Source organism: Alternaria dauci, chromosome 2 (assembly GCF_042100115.1).
Source record: "Alternaria dauci strain A2016 chromosome 2, whole genome shotgun sequence".
Taxonomy (NCBI): Eukaryota; Fungi; Ascomycota; class Dothideomycetes; order Pleosporales; family Pleosporaceae; genus Alternaria; species Alternaria dauci.
The window spans coordinates 4520491-4543402 of record NC_091273.1 but is presented as its reverse complement, the minus strand read 5'-3'; the positions used below and the strand labels follow the sequence as shown (position 1 = coordinate 4543402).

The window sequence follows — 22912 nt, the reverse complement described above, 5'->3', positions numbered from 1 at the left end:
CGATGATTCTGTGTGTATGAGATGAGAATTTTGAGTCAATTTGCTTCGTCAGTCACATCAAGAGAGGGTAATGGCCGCTCTTTAGTACCGCTTCCCATCGAAGCCGGACAATGGGGTCAACTACACGCTTCCAGGCATACTAGAGCCCACATGGAGACGCCATCTCATCCTTCTTGTGGGGATAGCACGGCTTGTTCCAGTATCATTCCACCTAGTTCCATATTGCCGACGGGGCTTGGTGTCTCAATTTAAGCCTGCTTTGGCTGACGAAGGTCCGAGATACCTAGGTACATGTGCCCAATTGCACGTGAGGTAAGCTGCTCCGGGCACTCATTGTATAATACCATTACGCACGGTTAGTCTAGGTTGAGGCGGCTTAGCGAAGATCAAACGGGCTGAGGTCTGGTATATCTGTCGTCTGTCGTGCATGGTGGGGAGCTGCTAGTGACGTGGGTTGTTAAGTAGCTTCCAAGATCTCCGGCCTTACAAATTGCCTCGGCTGTGTGAAAGCACACTAAGCCCAGAACGTCTTACCTAGGTAGGGATGTCTGGTAATCAAGAATTTTTTATCTGCTCCAAGTCGTGCATGCGGCTCCTTGGTATAGCACTTCGGCATGTTTCAGGCATAAGACTTGTAGCGGAAATTAGTAAGTTTGAATAACCTAGGTACTCGTACAAGTCTTTGTCACCATCGAACATCGTCTTCACACCAGACCAAGCCACCCTTGGACCTATTTCCCATACATCTGCTCAACGGGCACGACGCCATTCTCATCATTCTCGATACGCGTCGCATCTCCATTTTGAAGGCCCATCTTGCTTGTGTCATATCCGTTCGCGGTGAGATACTCTCTGAACTTGACGTCCTCCTGGTCGATCGTATCTTGGCCGATATGCGGAAGCAGCAACACCAGACCAGCAGCTACGAAGGCAAGAGTAGACGCCACGAAGAATGGGTTGCGGCCTTCTGTAGTGCATCGAGAGCATACGATCCTGCGAACGCACCGATTTTGCCTACAGCTGCTGCGAGACCGTAGTATTGGCCGCTGTCAACATGTTAGAAAGTGGAGAAATGAAAAGGTGGTGAAGAGACGTACCGAATCCCAGTTGCACAGGTCTTCGAAGCAACCAAACCGATATTATCGCCAGGACCGAATTCGCCTAGTGCAAGGAAAACCCCGTACACCACGACAAATCCGGCAACGTTCTCGGGTTTGTTCAGCCAGGGATAGCATCCAGCCATGATGAACCCGATGATGCCCTGCAGCGTCACGCCGATGAAGAGCGTCTTCTTAGGGCCCATGGAAGGCAAGTCTGCAACGAAAGCTCCCGCAAGGCAGCCGGGCATGTAGAAGAAATTGATCAGGATGTTCCATGCCAGACTCTTCCATAGCGGCGCCGATTCGCCTAGTAGGTTGGCCAAGATAGACGTCGCATAGATACCAAATGAGTACGCACTGAAGTCGTAGATGAACCAGATGATACTGACAATGCTGAGTCGGAACCAGTAGTACTTGATGATAAGCAACCATGGTGTCTTCGCTTTGGCCAGGGACTCCCGCTTGAACGCCTCGGGCTCTTGTAGCTTCAATCGGAGGTAGAGTAGCGAAAGAGGCGGGATGATACCGATTCCAAGGCAGATGCGCCAGGCAGCGCGTAGATGGTTCTCCCCTGTAGCAAGGACGACGACAGTAGCGACGATGGCACTGATGAAAAAGGCCAGATCAATCTGCACATTGGTGAAGAGGATGAACCATTTGTTCCGTGTGCCCTGCTTGAGCTCGCCGGTAGATTCTGCACAACCGACACTGCCCGCTGGGTACTCTCCGCCGATACCTATCACAAGTCAGCAAATCCATCGCATGCGAACAAATACGGTTTTGTGCAGGACATGCCTACCCCGAGAAAGAACCGGTACACAACAAGCGCCGTCAATAGCCCGCTCGGACTCCCGCCTGCTCCATATGACGCCGTTCCTAGGATGGCGAAAAGTATGATGATGATGGTCGAAGTGAACAGCGACCATTTCCTTGAGAAATGATCAGATGTGTAGCCGAAGAACAACATCCCTACGACTGTGCCAGCAAAAGTTATACTCGCGACATTTGCCTGAGCAGAAGAGTTCGCATACGAATCTGGGTAAATCGTCTTCAGCATCGTGTTGACCGGTCCGATGATCTACAAGTCTTTGTATTAGCATTCCCATTCTCATATTCTTAGTTTCGGTTCGTGTACAGTGGTGGTGCTTAGGATGGGAATTGGTGCTGTTGCGTCGGGAAATGTTCTGTCGTCGGTTTCTGGGTCGGTTTCTGCGTACGTTGTTAAGATAGCCGTCGCTGAAAAGTCCAGCTCCGCATGCGATAACAGGCCATAGCCTTTCCCATTTTCCTTTCTCTGTCCTCGCAACGCTGCCTCTACGTTCGATGTCCCCTTTCCCATCAGTCGCATTGTATAGACCAGGCTGGAATTCTGCGGCTGAGGCCATGATAATGTCGCGTGGGACTTGATCTGAATGCGCTCAGTAGGATATTGCGTCACGATCTTCCGGCACAATAGAAGGGTAAGAGTTTCGTAGCGAGAGCGACAAGCTTTCATAGACGAACCGCACAAGCTTTTAAGGGTCCCACGGTTCACACCGAAACTAGATTTTGCTCGCTACCTGTGTACTGCGTTTGTGCCACTCACCACAAAAGACCCTGTGATCACCTTGCTAGCAGCCGCATCGGGCTTGGTGTAAATCTGAGAGGTCAACGAACCATTCACGAGAGGCGAAAGCTTTTTCCAATACCCGAGGTATAGGATGCAGAGGTCCACTAGCTGTGGATCGATACAGTAGGTACAATCTCCGCCGGGAATAGGTACCGATCACGAGAGGTTGAACTACCGCAAATCTTTCATGATTGCGCGGCTTCCGCCGCTCGGGAGTTGTAGCTCTCGGGAATAAAGATCCCAGTGGCTCCTAGGTGACGAAGAGCGCGATCGGTAACTGTTGCCTGAGAGTCTGCGAGAACACCCTGAAAAGCAAGAGTCGTGTTCAGCTTCAAGCCTTGCCATGCTTTCTCGCAGGCGACCGAAGCACCTGCGCGTCGCCCAAAAAGGTTAGTTGTACTGGCGCCACGCGGAGCTTGTCCGCAGCTGCTGGATCGAATTAGCATGTGAGCACACGATCACCGGTATGGCATTCGATGCTCGAGACAATAGACTCATACTGTATCCGAGCATCGGAATCCATTTCGTAATACTTCACTGCCAAGGCGGTAGGGACACGCACTATCCCATATGCTGATTCAACTTTGGGGCTGCAAGTATCTAGCTAGGTAGGTCGTCAACAGCATAGAGCAGGGAACCACGCCAACGAGGCCATGTTGGTGGCCTTAACGCGCTGCTAGTCTCGCTCAAGAAGCGATACCAATGAGCAACAGGCGCCCGGGTGAATACGTCCAGATCGAGCTGACAGCATCCATGTTCATGCAAGTGGAGAGATTGTGGCAAGCGGAACGACACGAAGGAACACGAACAACAGCACCGTGCGCGATTGTGTTGAGATCCAATCTGTGAGGCATCTCTGCGGGGAAACTATGGGCGATTGAGTCAGCAATCGACTTCATCCTGTGGCCTCATCGGACCGATATATGTGGTTGCGGGCCGACCAACCCTCGAAACGCGTACCAAGACCGAAGGATCCACGTGAGTAACTTGAATCAATGCCCAACCCATGGTTTTGTTGACTGATTGAATACATTACTACATACTCATCTATGTATGTGCTACGTACAAGAAAAGACATGTTGCAGATTGCATTGCTGCAGGGTATCACGTGAAAGACATTAGCAAAGACATGTACTCCATCCCTCCTCCCGATGATACGATTACTTTTACTTGTTGTCCGACATCTTGATGTGCTCAAACGGAATCGAAGATTTTTGGACCGTGGTCGTCACCTGTCCTCGTGCATTCGCTCTGTCCATCTCCATGAACCAGTCGTCACCTTCGCTCTGCGTCAGGCTTTTTGAACTCCGGTGCTCGTTGCTCGGAACGCGGTATAAGTGTCGTATGGAGTCTTGACTGGGACGGCCGGTGAGATCCACGCCGATTGTTCGGCCTACACATGAGTCACTGCTTGGTTTCCGACCTCCAAAGCCTCCAATCGTTGGACAGCGAGGGGAAGAAGCATGACTTGATTCATTGTAGTGATGTTTGGGGGACGATTTCTCGCCAGACTTCCGAGGTGTTTGATCAGAAATCGTTGTGATGACACCAATCTTACTTTCTCCGCCTGACGAAGATACCTTTCGGTCATCGAGGCTAATGCCACCGGCATTGGGGTCGAAGCTGTCGTTTCTGGTAACACGTTCAACATGTATCTGCACTTCCTTGACGACGAAGATTTTGTTGGATGCCAGTGTCACTATGGCGGGCCAGAAGATGGGTATGGAAGCCGTCATAATGGCAAAGTTGACTTCGAGAACGGCGAGGATGTATATCATGGGCGTATGGAAACTCATGTCAAGAATAGGTTCGGTACCGGCTTTGTTGACGGACATGACGATCATGCGGCAGATGGCCACTATGACCACACTGGTGTATTGTCAGTACGATTGTCTTCTGAAGGCACGCTGTCCACTTACACACAGCCTAAGCTGAAGACGCCAATCAAGCCTGCTCGGCCTTTACCTGCAATCCTTAATGTGGTTACGAAAGGAACAGGTACAAGAAGGACCAGAACATCCAACACGCAGTTACTGGCAGCATGTCCCAGGAACACGCCGAAGAATTCGTCAGGGTTCTTGCTGCCCCACGCGACGCATGTGCCCTCTAGTGTTGCATCCCAGTTCTTGGCGATGGGACGGCAGGAGAAGAGCGCGAGACAGAGGAAAGTTAATCCCCAGAGTGCGCATATGACAATCATGGTCCAAGTAAGGCCTCGCGCGAAACGATATTGAGCATGAGTCGTTGAAGGTGCGGCTTCAGCAAAGACACGGAGAAACTGCAGTAGGATAGAGAGCTTGATTAGTGATGTACTTGCAGTGTACGCAGCATTTGTCGAGTATATGTGCTGTAACAAATGTCAGTCTAGAACCTGAAAGCCATGTCAGCTGGGATGTAGTACCTTAAAATACAATGTTAGATGCTCGAAATCAAGTGTCCACAAGTGCAGACCGAGACCATCCTGTGGCACTGTAGACAGTTAGTGACGCCTCGATTGCTTGAACATGGACATGCATACTCATGCAAACCATGATGTCTCCGATGAAACTAGTAACGGCGGCGAGTACCACAAACACGTCATCCCAACCCCAAAGTCGGTCCTTGATCCGGAACAGTAACCGTAAGCTCAATGTAGTGATGGCGAGTGACTGGTAGAATCAGTACAAAGACGTCTAGGGCGTATACTTGCTCGATCGTCGCACGTACCAGGAAAGCAATGGTGACACCGCGGATTGTCGCAGGTTGGTTGATGTTTGGTAGATTCGCATTGTCTGGATGGTGTCTTGGATCTGGTGAAAGAGGCGTGCCGGAGCTCATGGTTGCGCACTCGAGCGAAAGATACTGTGGGAAGGCGGAACCGAAGTTGTGTCGGTCAGCGAATCCAGGTCGATGAAGGTAGTGTAGCTAGGTGCGATAAAAATCCATTACATGGTCCCGCCAATATGGAAAGAATGAGGTTGGACCTGCAAGAGACAATGTCACAGCTGACCCGAATCGTGGTCGGAAACGAGGTTGCATCGAACGAGGAGGTGTAGCGGTCTAATACGTTGAACGGTGGGTCTCTCGTGCCGAACGTTCAAGTCATGACATGCGTGCGTTGCCCTCCCTACGAGGCTACGACACATGGTGCAACCCCTGCTGTCCCGCATGGAGGATCAAAATTGGGGTCGTGCAACTAGCGGCAGGTAAGCCTGTTCATGTTCGAATCCCTGCTGTGATAGGTGTGATGGTTGCTGCGTAAGAGCTACTCCCCCTCGGTCCTTATGATACATTGGTACTTGCGTCTCTAACAGCGCCTCTTTTTCGAATCGACAGTGCTGAACTAAGAGAGTAACCTATCATGTACACACTCGACTCCGAACCACAATGCGGGGGCCGCGGGGATCCACACGACGGGGTGACAGCAAGTCATGAAGGCTGTGCGATCGCCGGTCCCTACATTCCAGCTGAACAGATTGAGGAACAGGTCGACAAGATGAACATGGTGTGGTGGCAACGGGCACTCTGCCGACATTCGAGTTTGATTGGTACCCCGCAAAACAGCCTTGCATCGCGGATAGCTGAAACAAGATAGACTAGAACTCTGTTGCTTAGGTTTTGCTTTAGGTGCTCGGTGTGCGCACCATTTCTTGATTCTTCTTCTTCTAGCCTTGCTCTAGTCTGCGATAGGTGCGCCACGATGCAACCTGTTTATGAAGGAAAGAAAGCCGGTTGGATGCTGGACAGCCAATAAAGCTGGTGATGTATACAGGGGACTTGAGTATGTCTCATGCAAGGGGTCCCTTTGAAGATCAAATCATTGAAGAAGGAAGCTCCCGTTGGTGGCGTCGTTCATAGGAATGCGAAGGAGCACGATATGGAACGAATGGTCGTTGGATCCTTACGGTCCGCGAGGGCAGATGACTCGGTTTCACTCCTGCCTGGGGCCCGCGTCTCCAAGCGAGCAACTATAACTAGCACCCTTGCTTGCAATGTCTCATGGCCATGATAACCACAGCGGCGATGGTGATCTCGGCCGCGCCGCATGGCTAACGAGCAATTCGCATGGCAATTGCAAGCCTTCAACCAATGGCAATCTCGATTGAGCTAGACGCGAACTACAGTTTTCGCAAAGGTTATTGGGGGCCTCTAGTCGAACGCGCGCGGGTTCGACGGGGCTTCGCCGGGTATGACGCGACGACGGTCCTGTAGCGGCGCGGTGATGGTCAAGGTGGCATCCTGTTCCATCCCTTTTCTTTTTGACCTCCTATCTGGCATGGTTATTCCAGCCTGGGGCCCTCGGGGCTGCAAACCATTGAGGACTACGCCTCGGGAACATATCGGCAAAGCCAGCTTGAAGCGCAGCCCCACTGAATTTGGTGGAGGCCACTGGGCCTCTTCCAGCGACCCATGCTTCCAAGAATCTTACGACTGCTCAGAACGGTGTACGTATATTTATAAGAGTGTCTTAGTAAGTACGTGCTGGCTGCAGGATGGGTCAGAGATTAAGAAGGGTCGACGCCGCAGCGACTGCCAGACATTGTGTCGCATTCTCGCCTCATATGCGCTTGCTCGTAGCGACGCAACGCTGCTCACATAACCCGGCAGTTCCCCTAGTCTCCATGATGAGGTCAGATGGCGAGCGATGAGACGAGCGTTGACAAGAATGCATGGGTTGCGAATGGCTGCCAAGGGTCTGCAAAAAGCATCCGAGATCAACAGGGCAGTTGCCCAATGTCGTCGCGTCGCAACACGCCCTTCGGTTCCAGTTACCCAAGGCGCGATACAATATCTGAACTCTACCTAGAGCTATATTGCTCTTTCTCAGCCGTCCTGCGCGATACAGTTTCCACCTCGGCATAATTGCTTTCTTATCGTAGTAGAGCTGAGGAAAAAAGAATCGCGCTCCAATCACAGCAGGGTCACACAGTAAGCGTGGAATCATGCGCGCCATCGCTCGAGGCCATACCCCAAACGCAGGATCACTCTGGCTATTGCGCATGCTTACACTGCCGGGATTGTTTTTGGAATGGGAGTCTTGTAGGAGAAGGACGGAGAACCTTCTACATCTACAAACTTTACCACTTGTGAGAACCAACTCGAATGCGCACGCCTTGGTCACTTCTCGTACACCACGGAGGGTTTAGCTTCGTAACCACACGACTCGATTACGTTTGGAGCGCATCAGGAACCCGAATCGAGCGTTGTGCGACGGCTGGCTCACCTTGGTCGGAGGGAAGATCTGTAAACTGGATTGCGAATGCAGTCAAGCGCCCCAGTCCTTAGTTGACCGTTTGATCCACACTGACCCAGACCCTGGTACCCAAAACAATTTGGTGGCTATCCTCAACGGTTAGAAACCTAATATGGCTCTTCGGGAAGTTCCCGTTTCCGCTGGTTGCCGACTTTAAAGGTGCCATTGATAAGTTCAACGACGAACCGACATCGCCAGGCGCAGTCAGGCTCGAACACGTCGCTTTTCCATGGAAATGATTCTACACACATCTACAGCATACTATACCCTACAGTTCTTTTCAACGGTTTCGGTGTTGATCCTGCATCATGATGAGTAACCCTTTACCAGATGGTCTCCACTACGACTCGGGCCGCCGAAGCGCTACCGTGAACAGGCAGTTCTCCGACAACGTTCCTGAACCCCTCCTGGATATCCACTGTGCAACCTAAAAGCAAGTTCACCTCGCGTGAGTGACGACGAAACTGGCAAAACACGCGACTCGTGGCCGCTGCCAATGCGCTCAATTAATCGAACGATGGCCGCTCCGGTAGTAAGATGCCAAACACGGCTGCTTCAAAAAAGGATACGAGTAAATGAAGCCAAGGTCCGAGCCGCGATTGTGACCTTGGCCTTTTTCGCACTCGGGCTTATCACCGTCACAGTTGACGATCTTATCTGTTACCCCAAGATCTCAAAAGCAACGTCGGAGCTATTACGGCAGTACGTCGGTTCCTGCGTCACCAGGCCGTGCCGTAGAAGACGTTTCTCACCTCATCCCTTCTGGCACAGCCGCCAAGTATCCGAGAGATATTACAAACACGACGTCTTGATTGTTCGCAGCCTCAAAGCAGCGATACAGCCCGTTTTGCTGACAGAAACTCCATGTCCAGTGGCCTTGGCCACAACGTCATGCCTAGTCCTGTTCTCACCCTGTCTGCTATGCGCAAACCAGTCTGCTTCGATACAGGCAGCTTACACATGGCCGCAAGGTGAACAGATGCACAATTCCGGATGCTGAGCCGGACACCGCCTTGCGACTCAACGAGACGCCGGCAGATCAATTTCACCATGATGTAATCTATCTGGAGCTTAACTCAAAGCAAATATAACTGTATCATTATGAGACGAGACCAGACGTCCGAGCACTGAACATCGTACCACTTCCACATAGAATGTACGTTGGACGTCTATCACATCGCCAGAGTCACACCGGAGGCTTTGATATAATAGTCGAAGTATCGATATAGGCGCAAACGAATATGCGCCTTCAGCATCTTCTCCGCCATTTCTTGTAGTTCCATGTCATCCCCTAGGAAACTCTTTGACACTCAGGCAGGTCGTTCAGAAAGAGCATGGATCGCCATTTCACTCCTGCTCTTGTACTACCCGCTCCCTTCACTCTGATACATCTTTTCCCCAATGCGGTAGTTTGTGCTCAGATGTCGATTGCAGCAAGCTTTCACGATATCGCTATCGTGCCTACCATAGCGAGTAGGTTTGCCATAGAGGAGGTCTGCCATGGCCGCCAGTTCTGCCAAAGATACCAGCACTGCTTGGGAATACAGGGCCTCCACTGTTGCGGTCTCGAGACAGACATGACAAGGATGATGAAGCTCGACTTAATCCAAACGTTTTATACGCCGAACCTATACTGTCGCAGGAGTCCACGATGCACATGCTGCTAGCACTATACATGCTGTCTAGATTCCAGTCGCCACGAAGCTCGTTCAATTTCTGTGATAAATTTAATGGGGCATTTCAGCGTCTCTCATTGGAAGAGGAATGGGCGAAGTGGATCTGGAGCTCACCAATGCTAGGGAAAAGAGTTCAAACCATCGATATGCAAGCAACAGACGGCGAAGAGAGGAAAGGAGGCATAGGTAGAGAATTGCTCACGTCTCGAATAATAGCAATGCACAGATAATTGGAGTATTGAGCAAAGATAAATCGAGTGACAAGAATAATCGTCTGTATCCCATGTATCCCATACTTCGAATTCCTCCAAATCTACAACCAAACACCACTCGCCTCTCACAACTCCATCTAAGCAGTCTTCTTCCACTGACTCCACATTCCCAGCAACGAACTCGTCGTACCCGCCAATCCCACAATGCCATCATCCAGATCAACCCAGCCCAACGCCGAGCTCGGAATCGTAATATCGCAGAGATCACTAATCAACTGCACCTTGACAGCGTTGAGCTCCTTCTGTAGCTTCTTGGTCTCCACGACCTTCTCCGGGTCCGACGAAGAAGTAATCGTCTTGGAGTGCTGGAACAGGTTGTAGTACGAGTACACGCCAGAAGCGATGGAGAAGGAGATTCCAGCGAACCAGGCACGGTAGCCTTCGCGGAGGAGACGTGGGGCGTAGGAGGATTTGCGGATAGATGTTGCGTCGAGCTGTGGGGGAGAGGGTCTGTTAGCTTTCTCTGAATCTCATAGTGACGTCGCGTATATATATACACATGTATGACAGCATAACGTACCACGCAAGCATTATCGCACAGCATGTAAAATGCATATCCGAGCTGCCTTCCTACGGCCGTAAACCTCAGCACGGGGTCCATGGTCTTTGCATCACTCGCCACAGCCGCAGCGCGGAAGTGCTCGACAAACTTGCCCACGCGCATCAGCTTGCGCGCTTGGCCAAACGTCTTCTTGGTCGTGTCATACGGTGCAATGGCCGAGGCGGGCTTATTGGTGCGGTACAAGTACCATGCCAGGAAGCGGGAAAAGTACTGGAGGGTACGGAGGACTTTGTCGCGTCCGACTGCGAGTTGTTGTTGTCAGCACATGTCAGGATATGAAGAAAGGAAAAGTAGCGTACCAGTCGTCGCAACGAACTTGAGGTAATGCGACACCGTCGGGTGGTAGACAAGCGCATCCGCAACCATGTTATCGGCTTCGCTGCTTCCAACGAACAAGCTGAGGATATATCGCGAGGGAGAGAAGTCCAGCTTCAAGTCGTCGTTTCCTGCTGCGGTTTCTGTGCAAGAAAGATGCGCTTGGTCTGGAGACAAGGTTTAGGGGTAGTTTGAGGTGAAGAAGGAACGTATGGGGTGTATGTGTGAGAATGCGGAGACGGTACAGTGCGGAAGCGCAGGGAGGTATCGGGCTTTGATGCTCGATCGCGTTTGCCGGGGAAGGAGCGACCGACCTCGGCAACTCGATCCATCTGCGTCACGAGCAACGTGACTTCGCCTGGTTATTTCTTCCGCTTGCACATGTCTCTGCTAACATGTGAATAGAAATCATCGCTGACACTTGGCGTGCAGCTGTGGTTCTCACAATGCACTATGGCTTGAGATATTATAGGGAAAAGGCAGTGGCACATGTTCGATTGTGATCGCGACTTGTCACGACTGATTAGCAGGTAGAAAATATTGTACATGCTGAGAACAACTCTTCCACATTGACACCCTAGGCATACCTGCCAGATCCTAAACGCCCATGATGCTACCCGTTAGACCTTGTAGAAGCAAAATGCATGGTAAAAGTCTGCTGCCTCCAACTCCTCGTCCGAAGTCAACAACCGACCAGTGTTGCGATCCCTGACCTTCATGACTTCACTTAGCGGACCCAGGATAGGGTCGTCCTTTTGCTCCTCCCACACCTCTCTGAAGGGCTTGCGGTACTGAAGCTCAAGGTTGAAGTCTTCTGCCAGCGCTCGGAAAGCTTCCCAGGGAACTACATATTCGGGCGCCTCCACAGCTTCAGTGAGCCAGTACGAGTACTTCCAGCCATATGGAGGACGGAACACGCCATCAGGAGGAGTCTTGCCGGGGAACTTGACGCTGTAGATGCTGTTGCCAAAGTGGAAGCCCTCGTCTTCCACCTCGCCGTCTTCTTGTTCTTCCTTCTCCTTCTGCTTGTTCTTCGCCTCTCCAGACTTGTCGTCGTTTGCGTGCTCCGTGTCTGCGGGCTTGGGGCTGTCGAGACTCTTCTCAGGATCCCAGTCATCGTCATCGTCGCTTGCAAAGGCGGGACGGTCATCGTCGTCGTCGGCACCATCTACATCAGGTGGCGCTGTGCCCTTGGCCTTGTGGTGCTCGATGACCTTTTGCGACAGCACGTCCGAGTTGGGGATGCAGCCAATGAACCGACCTCCCTTCTTCAGTGCACCTGCGACATTTCGCAGCATGCCTCTTGCCTTGGCTTCGCTCTCGAAAGCGTAGTGCATGCAGAACATCATTGTGACCATGTCCCAGCCACCACCGCCCCAGCGCTGGCTCATGGCGTTACCCTGGCCCGCTCCAGGGTCGATGCCGACTTCCTTGATGATGGGTATGTCGCCTAGCCACTCGCCGAAGCAGTCTTTGGCATAGAACTCGCCATGAAACAGTCGCCGGTTCTTCTTCTGCATCTGGGCGAATCTGTCTTTGGCCTGCTTGATCGAAACGTCTGCAGGATCGCATCCAACGTACAGCTCCACCTTCCTCGACTTCTCCCACTTGCCCAGGTCACCACCCTTTCCACATCCAACATCGAGGATCTTGAGATTCCGCTCGTCGCCAATGAACTTCTGGATGATGGACGACTTGACCCAGTTGTTGAAGCTGCGCAGTCCCTTGATCTTGCTGTCCGTGTTGCGCCATTCACGGCCTCGCTCTGGGACCGAGTTGTAGTGTTGTTTGACGACATCGTGAACGCCTCTCTGTGCAGCCTCCTGCTGAGCCCTCCTAGCGGCTTCTTCTTCTCTGGCTTGCGCACGCTTTCGAGCAGCTTCGCGGTCGGCGGCTGAAACTCGGGCACCCGCTCCGGGGCGCTTTCGCTGGCGGGGTGGTGAGCGTGATGGCGACCTCGAGGGTGAGCGAGCGCGTTTCCTGCCCTGGTCGTTGCTCGCCATGCTGGAAACTATAGTAGTACGCGTCTGAAGGCCAGCTTCGAAGTGAGACGCGTTCGATGCAAGATGGCAGTCTTTGCAGTGATTTGACGGGTGTGCAGGGATAAATTTGGTATCACAATCGAACTCGTAATCCTCGTAAGATGCGGAAAGAGAGTGAGAAGGCGGAAACAGCGATTCTAGGTAGCTTTCGTGCTTCTAGTTCCCGCTGGTCGACCGTAGAGGGCCGTGCGCGAGCTTTACGTCGGAAGTCGAGCGGCGGACAGAGCCTCCATCACCACCATCATATCAACATTGCACACGACACGCCCCGCCCACCTTTACCCACCACCGAACGCCCCCTCACATCTCAACGGAACCTCCAAGATGGGTGACCCGCAATTCGCAAAGTATCCCGACCTCCAGCTGTCGCAGCACATCTTCCAGCTCACCAATCCCGCCGCCTCCAAACAAGCCAAGCAATCCGCCCTCAAGTCGGTCCAAGATGCCATCACCGAAAACAAGATGGCGCCGCTCTACCGGTACTTGGCCCACCCGGTAGAGGGTGTCCTGAATGCACAGGGCGAGGGCAGTTCAGACCAGCCAACCAAGAACCGGAGACCGTCTGCCAGCTTAGCGACGATGCTTGCCACACGGAATCCCACCCTGGAAGTCCCGCTGTCGTGGGACGAGAAGCTGTACGAGAGCCTCAAGGCTGAGAGCGAGAAGGAGCTCGAGGCGATACAGAAGGAGGAGGAAGAGGCCGAAGAGAAGGCCGGCGAGACCGAAGTACAAGCTGCGCGGGGAAAGCGCGCAGAGCTCTACAACCGCATAGGCGACAAGGTATGCCGAGCAGTATACAGGGTCACATGAGTGGGGACTAACCAAGGCCCAGGACAAAGCCATTGCCAGCTACGAGGCCATCTTCGAGAAGACGGGCATCCTAGGCACCAAGATCGACCTCGTGCTTGCCATAATACGTGTTGCGCTCTTCTTCGGCGACAGGATACTGGCCAAGAAGTCGATCGACCGGGCAAGCGCATTGGTCGAGAGCGGTGGTGACTGGGATCGCCGCAACCGCTTGAAGGCATACACTGGTCTCCACTACCTCACCGTGCGATCACACTCACAGGCCGCCCCGCTGCTCCTCGACAGCTTGTCGACATTCACCAGTTACGAGTTGTGCAGCTACTCAAGTCTTGTCGTCTACGCTATCCTCGCCGGCTCCGTATCGCTCAAGCGCGTCGACTTCAAGTCCAAGGTCGTAGATGCGCCTGAGATCAAGGCCATTGTTGGAACTTCAGAAGAGAAGCTCTCGGCAATCACTGGCCAGGCATCGGCAGGACCAGCAGCTGGTGACGAAGAGATGGCCGATGCGTCAGGCTCGACAGCGACACCAGTGCCCACCCTCGTCAACCTCACCACGCTCGGCGGACAACAGGAGAAGGAAGTACCCGTTGACTTCACACCGCTGTCGAAGCTCGTCACGAGCCTGTACGAGGGCGACTACAAGACCTTCTTCGGCGCTCTTGGTGAAGTAGAGACCAACTTCCTCAGCCAGGACCGCTACATGTACGAGCACCGTGGCTGGTACGTGCGCGAGATGCGCCTGCGGGGATACCAGCAGCTTCTCCAGTCGTACCGGGTTGTCGGCCTCGAGAGCATGGCTAAGGACTTTGGTGTCACCGTTGACTTCCTCGACAAGTAAGTGGCTTGCTACGCCTGCAGCCTAGTATCATGTACTAATACCCAACAGGGACCTCGCCCGCTTCATCGCTGCCGACCGTATACCCTGCACCATCGACCGTGTCAAGGGCATCATCGAGACCAACCGACCCGACGACAAGAACAAGCAGTACGCCGATGTGGTCAAGCAGGGCGACCAGCTCATCACCAAGCTACAGAAGTATGGCCAGGCTGTCAGGCTGAGGGGCAGCGAGCGTGGCTAGAGCCAGCCATGACGAGTGCATGTGTAATGATCTTGAGGCATTGTAGACTTAGACAACAGCGCAAAGACCGCTGAATGAAAAGCATACCATGACTTGTCTGCGCCTGTCCTGTTTCAGTTGCCCGCGTCGCATTGCCGTATTCGCAATACGGGTCTCCAGGGCTAGCTCCGATATCCCCGGGGGCTACGGCTCAGGAACAAAGTCATGAACCTGCGGTGAGATGACGCAAAAGCAATATTCCTTTTAATCTCGCCACAAGCCCACGCGGATTTTCAAGTCCTCGCAGACACACGACTCCTGTACCCACGCTTACATTATACCGCTCGTAACAAGCTCCAACCCAGGCAGTCGGTCGAGCGCCCGCCAGCGTGGGGTCATCGCCTTAAACAGCCGCCGATAAGCCTCTATCAGGGTCCATCAACATGTCGCCGTCATCGGCTCAGGCATGTGCCCGTTCACTTTGCCCTTATACCATGGCAAGTCGCCGAATCGGTGGCAGCGTGGGTTCTAGAGGTATTTGCATCCCCGCTGCTCTTTTGTACGCCCGACGAGTAGAGTCAGAGAATGGCACATCCGCAACGCGCCGAGCTGTGGAGGGGCAGCCTCGTACTGGCTCTGCCCTACAAGTAGTGGGGCACCACGCGACGCAGCATGAAAAACTATAGACCAGCCATTGACGCACGTCTTCTACGTGTCTCGAGTACGTCGCGGGATTGAGTAGCGCTGAGAGATATACTTTTCGCCTGAGCCAAGGTTATAGTCGGGACGTGTGCTCACCACTTTAGTCCTCTATAGACCATTCACCTCTTCCACCCCTCAAACCCTATCACCATTCCTCGCTGGACGCTTACCGATCCAAACTCACACTCCGCCGTCACACCTCGCACAGAGTCGAAGCATCATGTCCAAGGCACCGCAAAAGGTGTTGCAGATTGGCAACATCAACCCGCACGTCAAGGCAGCCAAGTATGCCGTCCGTGGTGAACTCGCCGTCAAGTCGGAGGAGTACCGCGCCAAGCTGGCAAAGGGCGAGGGCAAGGACCTTCCCTTTGACACGGTCATCGCGGCCAACATTGGAAACCCCCAGCAACTAGACCAGAAGCCCATCACATTCTTCAGGCAGGTCGCAAGTATACTCGAGAACCCCGGCCTGTTGGAGCACGAGGATGTCTTGCTCAAGAGCCTCGGATACAAGCCAGACGTGCTCGAGCGCGCGAGGAAGCTGCTAAAGGAGGTCAAGAGCGTTGGCGCATACAGTCAGAGTCAGGGTGCACCAGGCATCAGGCAGAGCGTTGCAGAGTACATCGAGCGTGCGTGCCACACATTATTCATACGTGAATCCAGCTGACCCAAGACAGGACGCGATGGCTACCCAGCCAAGTTCGAGGACATCTACCTTAGCAACGGCGCCTCATCAGGCGTCAACACTCTCCTTCACACCATCTGCGCGAAGCCCGAGACCGGCATCATGGTTCCAATCCCCCAGTACCCGCTCTACACTGCGACCCTTTCCGTTCTCAACGCCCGCTGCGTACCGTACTATCTGAACGAAGAACAAGCATGGGGCACATCACTCGAGTCCATTGCGACTGCGTACGAGCAGGCTGTCAAGGAGGGCACCGATGTCAAGGCCATCTGCGTTATCAACCCAGGCAACCCCACTGGAGCATCGCTGCCCGCCGAAGACATCAAGGCCGTGCTCAAGTTTGCCGCCGAGAAGGGTCTCGTCGTAATCGCAGATGAGGTCTACCAGACCAACGTCTTCATCGGCGAGTTCATCTCCTTCAAGAAGGCTCTTTGCGACCTGCAAAAGGAATCTCCAGGCCAGTACGACCACCTCGAGCTCGCTTCTCTGCACTCAGTGTCCAAGGGCATGGTGGGCGAGTGCGGTCACCGAGGTGGCTACTTTGAGCTCATCGGCTTCGACCCGGAAGTTGCGCAGGAGGTCTACAAGTTCATCTCTATCCAGCTCTGTCCACCAGTGCTGGGTCAGTGTATCGTGGAGATGATGGTCAACCCACCAAAGGAGGGTGAGCCAAGCTACGAGCTGTACAAGGAGGAGTACGACGGCATCTTCAACGGACTGAAGAAGCGCGCATATGCCTTGTACGAGGCATTCAAGCAGATGGAGGGTGTTGAGTGCAATGAGCCGCAGGTGCGTATCTCACTGTCTGCTATTTACAACACAGCTAACCCCAGCACAGGGCTCCATGTACCTTTTTCCTACCATCCACCTCCCAGAAAAGGCTGTTGAGCAAGCCAAGAAGGAAGGTCGCGCGCCGGATGAGTTCTACTGCTTCCGTATGCTGGACGCCACCGGTGTTTGTGTCGTTGCCGGTACGGGATTCGGACAGAAGGAAGGTACACTGCATTTCAGGACAACTTTCCTCGCACCTGGAACGGACTGGACAGGGCGCATTGTCAAGTTCCATGAGGAGTTTATGAAGGAGTTCAAGTAGACGTGATGGTGGATGGCAATGCTTGGAAACCGTGACACGGATTACGGTTTTGAGGGAATAGAAGTCATACACAATACTACTTTCTTCATGATTCTTTGGTCTCTGCGTATGTCTTGTGCTGTAGCTGCCGTAGGCCGTAGTCATAGCGGGAGCGGGGTACGGGCGATTGTTACATCCGAGGACCGTCGCGACATCGCAACTGCCGTGCATTGTACCTGAATGGACCCCTGTCTTGGCTTATGCTCCATGACATGCAACACATCTATAGCCCCACACGAGTGCTCGTCGATATGTAGCATCGCGTGCATACTCATTCCGCATTGTCCTTTGTTTCCTTTGCTTGCGTCCTTGAATACTCTTACATAGCTTACGCGCAATTCCTGTCATCAGCTTCCAGCCGTCTACTTGGCATCCATCGTCATAACCATCCTCGTGATCTGCGCGCACACTAGCATCTATTAGACCACAACTATGACCTCCAGACTCGAATCCCTCCCCAACGAACTCCTCGACCAGATATTCCACTTTACCCCAGACCGCACCACCCTGCACACCCTCTGCCTCGTCTCGCGCTCCATCAACCGCCTCGCAACCACACACCTCTACACGCACATCACCCTCCTCGGCGACGACTTCAAGTACTTGCGTCCCCTCGCCCTACTATTCTGGACCTCTGCGCCGCACCGCGAAGCCGTTCGTTCCTTTGCCGTGCATCACGCGTACGGCGGGAATCTGGATCCGTGGCCCAAGCATGTGGGGCGGGAGGTGTTGAAGCAAGGCGAGTTGGAAAGCATTATTAGGTGGAATGTGGAGGCGTATGTGAGCAAGGGGGATTGGGCGAGGTGGTATGAGGAGGTGAGGGATGGGAGTGATAGTACGCGGATTGCGAGTTTGTTGCTGAGGAGTTGTCCGAGGTTGGTGAGGATGCAATTGCCGGGATTTGAGCTTGTGGATCCTGGCGCGAGGTGAAAGGATGATGATACTCAAGCAGTCCAGTCTGCACTGTTCGCTTTCTATGGCAAAGTGCAGGCGTGCCACTCTGGGACTTCGCGCACCGCTGTGGCGGTGGAAAGAGGAGCGACTGAGTGGAAGCTAGACCAAATGTCTGGTAATGTCGACGTACGCGGTCCGAGAAGCGCTTCTTGTCCATGTGGTACACTGGCTCGGGGTCTTCACCTACCAGATGTGGCATAACGAAGATACAGGACACGATTCACTGCCAATCGTCGCGACCAGCCATTACTTCGTCTTTGGTAAGACGCACGGCCTGTCTCGCGACGGAGTGGGTTCTGGCTTCCAAACCGGATGCGGAACCGGTAAAACGTACGTCAGATTTACAAACCAAATATTGGCAACAGCAAAAGACAAGGGTCATGTTTCTTGACAAAACAGATCTTCTAAAATTCTCTACGAACAATAAAGTTTCAAGATGTCTCTCAGAATACGAAAGTTACAGTACATAAACTTTATATATGGGGCGAAGCTAAATACCGTTTACGAGGAGCCGAAAGAAACCTTTTTATTGTCAAAGGATGACATAAGAGATGAACCCACGACACTCTAGCCACACATGTCCGGCATGGTCCACGGCAACCGCTGGAACGTCCCGTCAATGGGAAAAGATGCTCGATATTGCATGTCCCAACAGGCAAATCTGTCAGGGTTCTTGCGTTTTGTGAGAGCTCATTCGCTATCCATGTTTGAACTGGACGCAATGAGTCTTTTATACTGCGGTACAGTCCCTGCATCCTGTGGAGACACGACGACACACTCGTAATGCAACGAGTCCTTTGCGATGCTCTGTTTTTTGTGTGGACATAGTGGGAATGTTGAGCCAAGTAGTGTCAGAAATATCTATATAATAGGGTCAGCGGAACGAGGTCTTCAAAGCGAACTGTGTGTTGAACTGGAAGCAACGTAGACCCGGTTCCACACCCTGAGTCTGGGAGATTTTTTCGCGGAGTGACAGCCATACAGAAAACTTGTTTGCTTTCCTCTTTCCTGTTCTTACTCTTCTGTCTACCGCAGGGACATCGCGGTAACATCTTAAGGTTCTACTGGCTTTTGACCATGTCTCCTTCATCTTCCACCACGACGATAACTACCATGACGACAGAGCGCAAAGTTGACTTCCTCGTCACCGAACAACCATTAGGGGCCGAGTCTCTTTCTGAAATACACCGAATCCTCAGCAATGACTCCAGCAGGAATGCCCTTTCCCGGCACCTCAGCCGTCCTACGCTACCTCCTTCCCTACCCTCCCAGACTCCTTCCGCCAAATGGAAACGGTCCGAGGGGTTTTGGCGCTCTTTCGTCGCAATATGCCTTCCGCTTCTCCTCTCTGCGCTCGAAGGGAGCGTGACCAATACCGCGCTTCCAACTATATCCGAAGCCTTGGATCTCGGTACGAAATTCTCCTGGGTTGCAACCGCCTTTCTCCTCGCAAGCACAATCTTCCAGCCACTGTACTCCCAGTTTGGAGATATGTGGGGAAGAAAAATACCCATGATGGCTGCTGTGGCCGTTTTTGCTGTCGGCTCTGCAATTTGCGGTGGTGCACAGAATGGCGCTGTTCTGATCGCGGGACGGATTGTTCAGGGCTTGGGAACCGGCGGCATCGATCTGTTCGCTGAAATGATTCTCTGTGACATCGTGCCTCTGAGAAAGAGAGGCCCGTACTTGGCTATCAAACACGTCGCTTTCGCTATGGGCACCACGCTCGGTCCACTTCTGGGAGGTGTCTTCGCCGAGCACGGCTGGAGATGGTGTTTCCTCATCAATATACCTGTTTGCGTCATCTCATTGGTAGTCATCTGGCTATGGTTGAATGTCGGTGGCGGTATCGACACTACCGAAGTATCTCTCAAGGAGGAGTTGAAGAAGGTCGACTACATGGGAAGCGGTATGCTCACTGGCTCCGTCCTCATGCTGCTCGTCGCACTCAGCACAGGCGGCGCACCAGAACCCTGGTCTCACCCTTCCGTGGTCATACCCATGGTCTTTGGGATCCTCGGCCTGGTAGGATTCGGCTTCTGGGAACGCTGCTCCTACTGCAAATACCCTATCATGCCACCCAATATTTTCTCGAACCGCACCACCAACATCGCCTTCGCACTCACCACCATGCACGGCTTCATAACCTACGGTTTCCAATTCTACCTCCCACCCTTCTTCCAAGCCGTCAAGGGTTCCTCACCTACGCAATCCGGGCTAGAAGTCATGCCGACAACCCTCGTCGTCGTCGTTCTAGCAGCAGTCGGCGGCCCCTTACTCAGCTTCTGGGGCAAATACAAACCCATGCACATTGCGGGATTTACTCTGATGACCCTCGGCTTGAGTCTCTGCACACTTCTCAACGCCAACACCTCAATTGGCGTTTGGCTCTCTCTCCAGCTCATCACCGCAGCAGGTCTTGGCATAGTCATTAGCACTATGCTTCCTGCTGTCCAGGTCAAACTCCCAGAGTCTACAACTGGTGCGAGTGCAGGCTCCTGGGCTTTTCTCCGTGGAACTGGTTCACTCTTCGGTGTTGCAATTCCCGGTGCCGTCTTTAATGTCCGCTTCGCTTCCCTCCTCCACACCATCTCCTCTGAACCTTCCCGCGCAAAACTTGCTCATGGGCAGGCCTACCAACGCGCAACCGCTTCTTTCATCGCCACGCGAGCCACATCTGCAACTATCAAGGCCGAGATCGTCAACGCCTTCACCCAGAGTCTCAAGTGTGTGTGGATCGTTTTCGCCATACTTGCTGGCTTGGGCTTTTGTCTCACGTGGTTCGAGAAGGAGTACAAGATGCGCAAGGAGCTTAATACAATGTACGGGCTAAAGCCAAAGAAGGTGGGCGGAAGCGCAAAGGCCAGCCCTAGTGGGTTGGACACAGGCGTTGCTACACCCGAAACTGTTGACGAGGAGGAACTGGGTCCGAAAAATTTCGGAGAAATAGCTACGGACGATGGATGTGCGATCGAAATGGATGATGATATGAAATTAAGGAAGATTAGGGGAACAGCTGGGGAAGTACGATCATAATATGATATTGCGAATGCAGAGTCTCTGCGGACTCTTATATGGGCTTAGATAGATCACAACTTGTTTATGATGTTGTTCGTCTTGTGTACTATCTTCATATTGCTCCTCCTAGGATACTACCTAGCTAATCTGGTTTTTAGCACCTGAACCTACAAAGATAATTAGGTACATTAATTTAAAGAGACCTTCATACTATAACAACATACATAGAAGTCGTTACTAACGCTAGAACCTAATATGCATATGCAAACCTAGAAGGTTAAAATCCCACCCGACAATCACTTAAAGACTTCGGATCTCTACTGAGAATGTGAGAATGCGGAACTGCCGTACACTAAACTAAGCGTGCACTGCACGTTCTATAAGTAACTATAATCTAGACCACTAACGTCTAGAATGTGAATGTTAGTGTGCCTGAGAAACATGTAATAGGATCTTATTGTGTTTAATTGAATTCGAATGATTATATATTCCCTAGATACAGCAGTCTCGTCGAACAGTTTTATCGGTACATATGGCACGGCCATTTAAGATGTCCTATCTCCTGCTCTGCTCGTCCCTCCAAGGATGGACCTTAGCCTTTTTCCAAAACCTGAAATATGTACTGTGTAACCACGAGGCCTGCTAAAATGTCCTGCTCTCACTTCACCACTTTATAGCGTGGTGTGCAAGTCTACACGTATTTTCGGTGTCTTCTTATAATAAATAGACTTTCACTGAATCGTTAGCTGACCACATTTGACAGATACTTCGTGTGTGAAACTGTCAACAGAGAGAAATGGATACAGTTTAGGATCATGACTATGCTAGCATATGTTGTCAACGTTATTTGTCGTTATGTAACACTTCATGTAAGGAAAAGATAAGAACCTGTCTTGTGAGCGCGAGAGGCAGTTCTCACATCGCGGAGACAGCTCCTACCTAGGTAGGCTTGCGCCTGCGGCATTTGTCAGTCTCAACATTGAAGTGTCCAGCAATGCGGAGAAGTAGTTGAGTCTATAGGGCCGAGGTATCGATGCGTCTTCTCGAATCACGTTCTAGAAGGATGTACTACCAACATAAGCTCTCCTATGACGGTGGTGCGCATGCACCGGTATTTTCGACCCATGCAACATCGGTATCAAACTTTCTTGCTTTTCGAATATTCAAGTACTCAACTCCTTCAACATCTGGCCTAATGTCCTGTCCTGAACGGACACGTTTCCTTAAACCTTCTAGCCTCACTTCTTTAGTTGCACCGAACAACTCACCGTCGCAACGCCAGTAGCCATCATCGAACTGCCGGACGCTCCGGTAGTGTTTTGACTATCTAAGTACAACTACGCGATACTGACCTAGGTAGTAGCAGTGTCGTGGTGTGCGAGCCTACCAAACGGCAAGTCGACTTGGCTTGTCAGTCGTGGTGAAAACAAATGCGGGGTCGATCATCAAACAGTCTGGAGCGATCTCCCATATCATATTCCGCCCACGTGTCTCCGGCCATTCCCGCGCGCCTTACATCTGCCCAAGAGCCCGAACCCGAGGCTAAGAAGTTTATATTGTGGTTTTCGATACACTAACGTGGGAGGCGCACCGGCAAAAGGAAGTGCAGGCACGGCGATCGGCTGGGCGCTACACACCCTGAGTCCCAAAAGGCGTCGCTTCTAACCTGTCTCAACCATCACACTGCGCCACCGGACTGCATCAAACCCTTTTTGGAGCAAGAACATCGGATGGCCCGAGCGCTGTC

General features: G+C 52.5%; 7 protein-coding genes across 7 annotated transcripts; 3 read left to right on the top strand and 4 right to left on the bottom strand.

The window, feature by feature from the left end:
• Nucleotides 1–638: 638 nt before the first annotated feature.
• On the bottom strand, nt 639–2572 carry ACET3X_003537 (uncharacterized protein). The gene is made up of 4 exons (XM_069448823.1): nt 2318–2572; nt 1896–2178; nt 1098–1836; nt 639–1046 (listed from the first exon to the last, which is right to left on the bottom strand). The coding sequence occupies exons 1-4, from the start codon at nt 2483–2485 to the stop codon at nt 923–925; spliced, it is 1314 nt and encodes a 437-aa protein (XP_069310084.1). The 5' UTR covers nt 2486–2572; the 3' UTR covers nt 639–922.
• A 1203-nt stretch (nt 2573–3775) lies between these two features.
• On the bottom strand, nt 3776–6618 carry ACET3X_003536 (uncharacterized protein). The gene is made up of 5 exons (XM_069448822.1): nt 5416–6618; nt 5228–5357; nt 5111–5178; nt 4629–5056; nt 3776–4578 (listed from the first exon to the last, which is right to left on the bottom strand). Exons 1-5 carry the CDS (start codon nt 5524–5526, stop codon nt 3876–3878), a joined length of 1440 nt encoding a protein of 479 aa, XP_069310083.1. The 5' UTR covers nt 5527–6618; the 3' UTR covers nt 3776–3875.
• Nucleotides 6619–9889: 3271 nt separating this feature from the next.
• Nucleotides 9890–11051, bottom strand: ACET3X_003535 (uncharacterized protein). The gene is made up of 3 exons (XM_069448821.1): nt 10752–11051; nt 10411–10694; nt 9890–10324 (listed from the first exon to the last, which is right to left on the bottom strand). Exons 1-3 carry the CDS (start codon nt 10816–10818, stop codon nt 9968–9970), a joined length of 708 nt encoding a protein of 235 aa, XP_069310082.1. The 5' UTR covers nt 10819–11051; the 3' UTR covers nt 9890–9967.
• A 204-nt stretch (nt 11052–11255) lies between these two features.
• ACET3X_003534 (uncharacterized protein) lies at nt 11256–12906 on the bottom strand. Its single transcript, XM_069448820.1, has one exon. The coding sequence runs from the start codon at nt 12768–12770 to the stop codon at nt 11388–11390; it is 1383 nt and encodes a 460-aa protein (XP_069310081.1). The 5' UTR covers nt 12771–12906; the 3' UTR covers nt 11256–11387.
• Nucleotides 12907–13133: 227 nt separating this feature from the next.
• ACET3X_003533 (uncharacterized protein) lies at nt 13134–14695 on the top strand (the record flags this gene model as incomplete). The annotated part of the gene is made up of 3 exons (XM_069448819.1): nt 13134–13589; nt 13642–14450; nt 14503–14695. The coding sequence occupies 3 exons, from the start codon at nt 13134–13136 to the stop codon at nt 14693–14695; spliced, it is 1458 nt and encodes a 485-aa protein (XP_069310080.1).
• A 322-nt stretch (nt 14696–15017) lies between these two features.
• Nucleotides 15018–17224, top strand: ACET3X_003532 (uncharacterized protein). Its single transcript, XM_069448818.1, has 4 exons — nt 15018–15208; nt 15481–16005; nt 16054–16850; nt 16900–17224. The coding sequence occupies exons 1-4, from the start codon at nt 15118–15120 to the stop codon at nt 17152–17154; spliced, it is 1668 nt and encodes a 555-aa protein (XP_069310079.1). The 5' UTR covers nt 15018–15117; the 3' UTR covers nt 17155–17224.
• Nucleotides 17225–19638: 2414 nt separating this feature from the next.
• ACET3X_003531 (uncharacterized protein) lies at nt 19639–21183 on the top strand (the record flags this gene model as incomplete). Its single annotated transcript, XM_069448817.1, has 1 exon — nt 19639–21183. The coding sequence occupies one exon, from the start codon at nt 19639–19641 to the stop codon at nt 21181–21183; it is 1545 nt and encodes a 514-aa protein (XP_069310078.1).
• Between the last annotated feature and the right edge of the window lie 1729 nt (nt 21184–22912).

What these genes read in the sequence shown, in the direction of transcription:
- ACET3X_003537 (XM_069448823.1), bottom strand. Translation starts at nt 2,485, where the DNA reads ATGGCCTCAGCCGCAGAATTCCAGCCTGGTCTATACAATGCGACTGAT. An exon ending in GCGACGGCTATCTTAACAAC is followed by an intron (nt 2,179 to 2,317) that starts GTACGCAGAAAC and finishes AAAGACTTGTAG; the next exon opens with ATCATCGGACCGGTCAACAC. An exon ending in ACCTGTGCAACTGGGATTCG is followed by an intron (nt 1,047 to 1,097) that starts GTACGTCTCTTC and finishes ACATGTTGACAG; the next exon opens with CGGCCAATACTACGGTCTCG.
- ACET3X_003536 (XM_069448822.1), bottom strand. Translation starts at nt 5,526, where the DNA reads ATGAGCTCCGGCACGCCTCTTTCACCAGATCCAAGACACCATCCAGAC. An exon ending in ATCTAACATTGTATTTTAAG is followed by an intron (nt 5,057 to 5,110) that starts GTACTACATCCC and finishes CATTTGTTACAG; the next exon opens with CACATATACTCGACAAATGC. An exon ending in GTCTTCAGCTTAGGCTGTGT is followed by an intron (nt 4,579 to 4,628) that starts GTAAGTGGACAG and finishes ACAATACACCAG; the next exon opens with TGTGGTCATAGTGGCCATCT.
- ACET3X_003535 (XM_069448821.1), bottom strand. Translation starts at nt 10,818, where the DNA reads ATGGTTGCGGATGCGCTTGTCTACCACCCGACGGTGTCGCATTACCTC. An exon ending in CAAGTTCGTTGCGACGACTG is followed by an intron (nt 10,695 to 10,751) that starts GTACGCTACTTT and finishes AACAACTCGCAG; the next exon opens with TCGGACGCGACAAAGTCCTC. An exon ending in TGTGCGATAATGCTTGCGTG is followed by an intron (nt 10,325 to 10,410) that starts GTACGTTATGCT and finishes TCTCCCCCACAG; the next exon opens with CTCGACGCAACATCTATCCG.
- ACET3X_003534 (XM_069448820.1), bottom strand. Translation starts at nt 12,770, where the DNA reads ATGGCGAGCAACGACCAGGGCAGGAAACGCGCTCGCTCACCCTCGAGG.
- ACET3X_003532 (XM_069448818.1), top strand. Translation starts at nt 15,118, where the DNA reads ATGTCGCCGTCATCGGCTCAGGCATGTGCCCGTTCACTTTGCCCTTAT. An exon ending in TGGCAGCGTGGGTTCTAGAG is followed by an intron (nt 15,209 to 15,480) that starts GTATTTGCATCC and finishes TCACCACTTTAG; the next exon opens with TCCTCTATAGACCATTCACC. An exon ending in CGTTGCAGAGTACATCGAGC is followed by an intron (nt 16,006 to 16,053) that starts GTGCGTGCCACA and finishes GACCCAAGACAG; the next exon opens with GACGCGATGGCTACCCAGCC.